Consider the following 9,203-nt stretch of genomic DNA (forward strand, 5'->3'; position numbering starts at 1 on the left):
TTCTAGGATGGTGTACTTCCTATGGATGTCACGTTCTAGGTCTTTGGCATGGACACTGTAGTCGACGACCTCTGCTTCTTTCCTTCTGTTTTTACCCATCCAAGCTGACTATTTTATTTGAGAAAAATGTTATTTTCATTATTAATCCATCAAAGACAATTCATATAACAATCAGTGATATCAAAGATTTCAAATTATACCTAATCAGCAATCAAAATTCAATCAACAGTAATTAAAAGTAATTATAAAATAAAGTGTAACAATGCAGCCACGAATTTTATTTAATTAATATTCTGTATTCAGCTTTAATAGATAAACATAAATTTTAATATATATAAATATACATTTCTTTTATTAATGTAACATATTACATATAACATATACATATCATTTATGAGAATAGGGCGAACGAACTCAGGGCGAACGGATTACCAGGGCGAACAAACTCAGTGCGAACGAACCTAGGGCGAACATGTAATCAGGGCGAACGATCCCGATACCAGAAATACCAATGCTGATGATACAGAAGCTATAACAGCATTAATGTCAATATAAAATTCACTAAAATATACTACATGAATCTTGGAAAGAGAGAGCTGAAAGAAAACATAGAAGAAAGTACAGAGTTTGTTAAAATGCTGAGACAGAAAGGTTAAGAAAAAAACATCAGAAGATTTAAAACTTTATTTGATGCCAATCACAGTGTACCATCTATGGCATCATCAGTTAAACACAATCATTCCTAATAAAATTGTCAGGTCATATGTTAATTTCATTATGCATATATGTGACACCTTTATAAAGATTAATTACCTATATTGTTTATTTAAAAAAAGCACAATACTGGTACAATACTGGAATACAATACTGGTACAAAATTTTTATACCAGTATGGACAATACTGGTATACCAGTATTGCGATCACCAACTACAGGAGATCCTTAGGTTCACATAGAAAGGGGGGCCAAATACCAACTACATGTGGTAATGTGCAAAAACCATGTGATATATGAATGACGGAATTGTTTCACGAGGCTGTTAAGACATTTCTTGTAATTTTTATCGTTTTATGGAGCGACAGAAAATGCATGTCAGAACAGTGAATCAGACTGTCAACTTTGTTGACAAACATATACACAAGAATATTTTGATAATCAAATGTGTGAAATATATAATACATATAAACAGTTGATAAAAGATGCATTGTAAACATATAAATTTGCACTTTGTACCCATTTTTTCCTCTGTATAACGGTGATTCACGGCAAAACAAGTTGCATTACTCGTACTTCCCGTATTTCCAAAATGGCTACTGGTCATGTGATCTAAGAAGTTAACCGGGAAGTTTACTTCGCGCCAAATTTAAGAGTCAAAATGAAATATTTCAAATGGTTAAGGGTGTGACGTTTTTGCCTCAGAAAATGTACCCATTTCAATACAACGAATAAATTAATTGAATTTCAGTAAATATAGACTTTAAATTAATATTGAAGAATGAATGACCTATCTTCTTCTTCAGTTCAGTTCAGTTTCTTGTATATTCCTCCATTAAATGTGGAGCACTACCCAAAGGGTATAGTTTGAGCAACTATTTACACCTTAAAACATAGGGAAACAATTAATTAAATTATATATACAGATGACTGAATTTGGTTATAATGATCACTAAATAATAGATATCATAATTAATTCATAGGATTGTCATCATAAAGTTTTTTAAAAATATATAATAATTTATATGTGCTAGGGTGTAGGAAAATGTTAAAAAAAAAAAAACCAACTGCATATACATATATTTACAAGAATTAAAATGGTCAAAAGTTTAAAATTACTTATAATCACTAGCTGAGAGTGCTATACATATATCAGGAATAATAATGAAAATTTTCCTGTAAGCTTTATGTAGAATGGTTGGGGTTTGGACAAAATTTAAGCTATAAATATATACAAAAATTTTCTTTACAGTTTAATTTCTATATGGAGATCTTGTCATTACTCTTTTTAAAAATTATAACTGATATCTTACAATTTTAAAGGGAAGATTTATTTTTAAAAACTTATAAGCCGTAAAATAGTTGGATGGTATACTATTTGTAAGTAACAATTTTAAAAAGTTTACTTATACTGTACTTGTGATCAGGTTTTTTTTTATCCTTTTTGTGCGCAGCAAGTGCATCTCATAACACATATTTCTGGCCAGAGTTTCAATGTTTTCATACACAGTTGGGTAACAGTTTATGTCCTTGCTAGTACAGTCTATTATGAGCTGCAGTAAATTCCCTTGTTGTATGATCTTCTTGTATGTTGACGTATCAATTTCATCCATTGTCTGTTCGATTTTTGAGCAGTATTTAGATCTTATTTGCTCTAGTTCTTTGCAGTGTAGAATAAAATGTTCTAGATCTTCATTTTCGATCATTTTCCTGTTCGCAAATTGTACACATAGGGTTAACTTTTGGATCGAACTTAGCTTTTGGCTTGGAATTTGAAGTTTGAGTACTTATTCTTGCTTTTATTTCTCCTGCCTTTACATCTTTACTATTGTTTTTTACACTTTTCCATATATTGTGAGCTTCATTTAATGGATTGTTCTGTATCTCTATGTATTTAAGTGATGTTTTTTCCATTTTTTCATTATGACATTCATTTTTCCAGTATTCCTTGATCTTTATTCCTACTAGTCTTTTCCATTCCATTTTATTCAGTGGATTTTCTATGTAGTAGCTACTGGATTTCAAATTGTATTTTGATAGAGTTTTTTCTACTCTGTTGATAAAGTCTTTTCCTCTTTGGTCTGAGAATACTATTTGTCGGCGCAGAATTTCACATTCTATGGTTCCTGGATTTCGAACAATATTCATGAAGAAGGTAAGTACATTTTTGTCTAATGTGATGGCAATAGGTTCTGCTCCTACCAGGGTATATACAGCCATATTTGCTGTATTATTTGGAAGCCCTTGAATTTGTCGGAGGATTTTTCTCTCTGCCAGTTCTAGCATATCCTTTTCTTTTGCAAGTAAGTTCATCACCTCAAGTCCGTATATGCTTCTTGGTACTGCATATGTTCTCCATAGCTTGTATGCGACCATGGGTGAGAATCCCCTTCTGACATGTAACCCAGCTCCAAGAAGGCTGTATATTGTTGCCCTTCCGGTTCTTATTCTTTCTGAGATATTTGCACGGTTTTGCTCGTTTCTTTTGATACCTAGATGTTTGGTTTCATTGGTTATATTGATGTCATTGTCTTCAAATTTCAACGTTGATATGTTTGAGCCTTTTGCATTGTATAGAACCGCTTCAGATTTAGTTGGATTGATTTTGACTAGATCTATGCTCGTATGGTGTTGTACGATGTCTAATATTCCTTGTGCATCTGCAGTACTATTTGCCAGGACAGCAATGTCATCGGCACATGTTGGTGCAGGGACTTGTATATCACCAATACATGCTCCAAGTCCACTTTTTAATATGCTATCAAGTATGACATTGTTGTAGCATTTATATAGCGTTGTAGATAGTTTTGCACCTTGTTGAATTCCTTGTAGCACCATGACATCTTCTGTACATTGCCCTTCCCATTTAATCTTGATGCTCATTCCTTTATACAAGTTTCTCAGTAATATCCAGAGTTTTCCTTTTATTCCATAATGGTACAGTTTGTTGAATAGTATTTCATGGTTTAGCTTGTCAAATGCCTTTTCTGCGTCAAGAGTTACTAAGATCAACAGTATCTTTAATTTCTTACTTTCTTCGATTGCTTCTGATGCGAGGAATGCTGCACATAGTGATGATACTCCTTCTGTAAAGCCTCTTTGCAGGGAGTTTTGTATGTTGTTAAATACAGAGTCAACTCTATCCTTCAATATACTTTGTAATATTTTTGCAAAGGTTTTAGTTACAGTTATTCCTCTATAGCTAGATGGTAATGTTTTGTCTTTTTCTTTCTTTAAGATTGGTGTTAGAATCCCTGTCTTTAGGAAGATTGGTACATCCAAATATGTTAAGATTAAATTTAGCAAATGTACTATAAAGGGAGTTAAATCTTCCATCCCATGTTTGTAGTGTTCTGCCGAAATTCCATCTTCATCGGGTGCTTTTCCTGCTTTAAGTTTTTCTATAGCTTTATTTACTTCCTTTACATTAACAAGAACTATGCCTTGACCTTTTCCCCTTTCTATGGATTCTATTATATTGTTTTGTATCTCTACTAGCTCTAGGGTTTCAGTGTCAAAATTTTCCTCTATTGTTGGAGTAGCTAGTTGTTGGAAATGTTCTTGCCAGATGTTCATTATGCTTGATCCATCTTCTGCAGTCTTTTCGTTTTGTTTCAGTATCTTGGTATTAATAAGTGGTGTTTTTCTTTGCATGTTGATAAGCTTGTAAAAAAGTTTTGTATCTGAGTTTGAAGCTTTCATAATTTTTCCCGCTGTTGATTCTCTCTGCGAGGTAAGGCTTGTCTTTGTGCTTTTCGAAGTATTCTTTTTGCAGCTGTCATTTTGATTTTGAGCTCATTACTTCTTTTTTGAGGTGCTCCATGTTGCCTCCAAACTTTAAATGCATTTTTTGATTGCTTTAATGCCTTATCTATTTGTTCATTCCATATCGCCTTTCCCTTTGATTTGATTTTGATTTTTCTTCTATACTTTGGGATTGCTGCTTCTCCGGCTTTATGTAGCAGTTTTTCTAGATTTTTTAAATCTTTCTCAATAATTCCTTTTGATTTTTGCATGAGTTTTGGTAGTTCTTTATTGATGACTTCCTTATAAATTTGATGGTCGCAGTCAGTCCATTTAGGTTTTGCGATGATAGTTGTTGCTTTTTCCCTGACTTTTTTCAGTTGGCTGTTCAGTGTCAAGATAACAGGTACATGGTCCGAGGTATTCTCTGGGTCAGTATCAAGGACATCAATTTGTCTGATTTTGTTAATGATTTCTGAGTTACTTTTGAAGAGGAAGTAATCAATTTGTCCTTTCGACATACCATTCTGGTGATAAAATGTCTCTTTTACTGGGCATTTCTCAGTATGTCCTATACATTTTTCCTTGCAGAAAGTCTTTAGGATTTTATCATGAGGTGTCGAGCTTCTATCCAGGGACCCGTTCATGTCTCCACATACTATAATTTCGTGTGTGTCTTTATATTTCTCTATCATTTCATCAATTTGAGCCAATGTGTCTTTGTATTCAATGTCTGCATTTTTGCTATCTGATGGCATATATACATTTATAAGACATATTGGTTTGTCTCCTTGTTGAATATGTATGGCTTGTATTCTATTTCCACCGTCTATCAGTTCCTTTATATTTTCATTAATTTCTTTTTCCAGATTATGGCTACTCCACCATATCCCCTTTTCATTGATATGTTGAAATCAGGGTCATCATTATCATCAACACTTTTAGCTATGTATCCGCTATTTTCAGTAATTTCAGCTATGATTTTCTTTTCCGCATTGAAAAGCCAGTGTTCTTGAATGCATAGCACATGTACATCCCTTAACAAGTTTTTGATATAGAGGGCATTTGATTTCACATTTTGTACATTGAGTGTACCTATAATGATATCCTCCCTTTTATCTTGTTTGATCGGCCACTGCCTAAAAAATGGTTTGGTTTCTTTCTATTCCTATCTTCTTTTGCTTCTAGATTGTCAGCCTGAACTAGTCCCTTTAGATGCTTAGGACCACCAACATTGCCCCCCCCCTTTGAGAGGGGAACTTCTGATGGCAGACCGCTTCCAGCGGGGCGTCCCCACTAAAAGCCGTTGTTTTAAGACCAGTTCTGGGCGTGACATCTCCTTGATGGCTTACTTCTGTATGTGCTTCATGTGCTTTGGCTGCATTATTTTTGGCGGCAGCTGAATTTGTCAGATTGATGGTCAGTCTAGCTTCTTTTGTTGGTTCTTTGTCTATTTGGTTAGTATTATCATCCTGATTTGTTAGCTGTTGCAATTGTTTTTGTCTTTCAATTTCTTCTGCATGACTTTGTTTAGCTATAACTGGCATGCTTGTTCTTTGGTCATAAACTCTTTTATTGATGTTTCTTTGATTTTGTTCCTTTCTGTTTGTCTGTTGCTGACTATATCCTTGGTGTTGATTAATATTTTGTGGTATAGGTTGTGGAGTCATCCTATATTGCTGTCTGTATAAATGTGCATTTTATATCATGTTAGTGTTGATACTGCCAGTTGGTACATGTATACTTCTATAGCCAGGATAATGGTGGCTACTTTGGCTATTTACAGGTATAGCCTGTATTCTGTTATTGTAGTACATTGGCGCTTGAATATGGCCAGGATTTATTCTGCTCTGCTCTGTTGGTATTTGGCTATAGTGTGGAGGTGTCATAGGTGTCATGAATAGTGGATTAGCTTGGTTAGGAATCCTGGATTGCTGATTTATAAGCTGTGCACCAGAATGCTGATCACTCATTTGATGTTGGTTTGAGTTCCTAGTATTGTCAATATTCTGATTATAAGGATAATATTCATGACTTCCTGGTCTTTGCCACATTCCTACTTCTTTCTGTAATTCCATTATTTGCAGTTTGTTTCTTAATTCGTTCATCTCCATTTGATGTTTTATTCTTAGGTCTCTATTTTCCATTTCTAACCTGAAGTTGTTCAGCATCATATCGACTTTGTTTATAGTCTGTTCCTGCAAGTTATTGCTACAGTCACACTTTGGCTGGTAGGTATTTAAGTTACTTTTGTCAATAGTGCTTTCTTCTGATTGCATCCTAAGTAGATTTATTGTGTTTCTATAGTCTCTATTGGTATCTTCCATTATGACTAGTCTTGCTCTGCATTGTGCTAATTGATCTTCAAGCTGTTGGGTAGTTTCATTTACATTTTTGCACTTATATTGCCTTTTTGGTTTTGCCTTGATGTTTTTTGGCTTATCTACATTTTCTCTTTGTTCATTCCTGCTGTGCTGAACCATTTGGCTTTGCTGTTTGTATGAAGCCGTTTTGTTCATTTCTACCATGTCTGGTACTTCTGTGTTAGAATTTCTTGTTTCTTCCTTCGTGATCTGCGTTCTAGTTGGACTGTCTTTAGATGTATATTCTTGCATATTTTTAATTATATGGCCTATTTCGCTATAATCCTCTGTCACGCTTTGTTCATCTAGAAGTATTTTTGGTATTGTTTCTTCTGTATCTATAATTGAGTTATTGCTTCTCGTTGATATATTTACCACGTCCATGTCCATGATAGAGCAACTCCTACATGAATATTGTTCTTCTTCAGTTTGGCTTATTCTTGCAGGATCAATGTTTTCACATGCATAGTGAAACAGTTGACTGCATGCAATACAATCTATGGATGTTTCTGGTTGTGCTGTCTGATTGCATATGGCACAGTAGTTATGTATAGTAGACATGTTGACTGCACTTGTGTCCTGACTGGGTGTTGTTTCATCTTCTGACCATTCAATGGCTCTATTCCAGTTACTTAATAATTCTGTGTCTGTATTTTGTATACATTCTGTCCCTTTGGATACTAGTATTCTATTTATGTGGTTTGTTTTAGGTTGATTATTTGTTGTGAATGATTCATTCACTGTTCCTCTTATTTCTATATCAACCTCATTTCTCTTGATTATGTTTATCTGTTCCTCTATCTGTTTGTTGTAAATCTTATAGTTCCCTGTTGATTTCATTCTTTCTTTTATATCTTCAATGTGTGTCAAGAAGAGTTCCATACTTTGGCCATTAACCTCTACCTTTGATGTAGTATGGAATAGATTGATACGATAGAGTTGTCTGTTATTACTTCTATTTCTGACAGAATGTGAAGTTCTGATGCATAGCCCTTGATTATCATGCTGGTGTTTGGGCAAGAGCTTGTATGTAGAGTGTTGTTCGAAGTATATGTCTATTTCCCCCTTTAAGACTTCATAAGCAGCTGCTGATAGCTCTAGGATGTAGTTTTGATGTTTCTGTTCAATTTTTAAGTCCATTGCTCTATTACATGCTTCTAGTTTTTTGTCCAGGGCCCTGGTTTTATTGATACTAAAGTTTTCATATTTAGCTGGTGTATAGGGCTGAGGTTTGCTCTTGGTTCTTGCTGATGTTCTAGTCTGGATACTCATTTTTTACTTTATATATATTGTTGTTTTCTTTTAACAAGGAAGTTCTATGTAAGTTAATGTGCAATCAGCGGGGCGTCCCCACTGAAAGCTAGCTTAGATTAGAATTTTCCAGTTAACTTTTATATCTTCCGATATCCGGGTTTTATGAGTATGTAGATATATATCTCTATATTTGCAGGTTATACAATATAGACTGGTATTATATAAAAGCTGCTTATATTTCTATATATGAATGTTATTGTATATGGAATGGATAAATATGGTTGATATGAAGTTTATATATGTATTGTGTCCTATTCTACTCTATCTATAACATTGATGGAGAATTTTGGTTGCTATTCTTCTCATCCAGAGCTTTGCTAGTAATGAATTTGGATGTACGCTGTCAGTTCTGTATAGATTAAAGTTGTAGTATTCGTCAGTACCGCCTTTTCTTTTAGATGTTTTTCGAATGTAAAGATCAAATTTAGGTGATTTTTCTGTAGATTGATTTATTTCTTGGATGAGGGTATTTAAGAGATATAACTGGTTTTAAAGTGTTTGGTCGTCGTCACTGAAAATGTCCGGGTTTTTGTGGCCTTGAGATCTGTTCCAACGCTGAATAGAGTATGGCGGAATTTCTAAGAAGATGATTTTTGAATTTGGTTTTATTTTGGTGATAAGTTCCTTAAGTTCGATGAATTTTCTTCTTAGATATCTGACGTTTGAATCGTTTTGGTTCACACGAGAGATGTATCTGGTAGTTCTGTTAAGTTCGGTTAAATTACAAGTTCCTAGCCAAATATAAAAAGTGATGTTTTTGTGTTGATGACAGATTGATGGTAATTCTTTTTCAGCCCAATCAATAGCTTGCTGTACTTTTTGTCCTTTTTTTGTGATGAATTTGATGTTTAGGAAATCTTCAGTTGTAATAGCTCTTTTTATGTAGTTTCCTTTACTCTCCGATATAATAATGGGTTGGCTTTGGGCTGTTTTATCCTGAATATCTCTCTTATTTACTCTGAAGTATCTGCTTGACTTTATAATTTTATTCTCAGACATGTATCAATCTTTTGAGGAACAGAATACTAGGTTTTCTATCAGCTCAACACAGGATATTAGTTGAAACACA

General features: G+C 34.0%; 1 protein-coding gene across 9 annotated transcripts in view; it reads right to left on the bottom strand.

The window, feature by feature from the left end:
- LOC143048726 (SH3 domain-containing kinase-binding protein 1-like) overlaps positions 1 to 1,312 on the bottom strand; it is a 39,397-nt gene extending 38,085 nt beyond the window's left edge. For all 9 annotated transcript variants that reach the window (XM_076222582.1, XM_076222585.1, XM_076222584.1 and 6 more), the window contains exon 1: positions 1,233 to 1,312. In XM_076222582.1, the coding sequence (XP_076078697.1) occupies positions 1,233 to 1,236 (4 nt within the window). In that variant the 5' untranslated portion in view covers positions 1,237 to 1,312. The remainder of the gene's footprint in view (positions 1 to 1,232) is intronic.
- Positions 1,313 to 9,203: the final 7,891 nt, after the last annotated feature.

Source organism: Mytilus galloprovincialis, chromosome 10, assembly GCF_965363235.1.
Source record: "Mytilus galloprovincialis chromosome 10, xbMytGall1.hap1.1, whole genome shotgun sequence".
Taxonomy (NCBI): domain Eukaryota; kingdom Metazoa; phylum Mollusca; class Bivalvia; order Mytilida; family Mytilidae; genus Mytilus; species Mytilus galloprovincialis.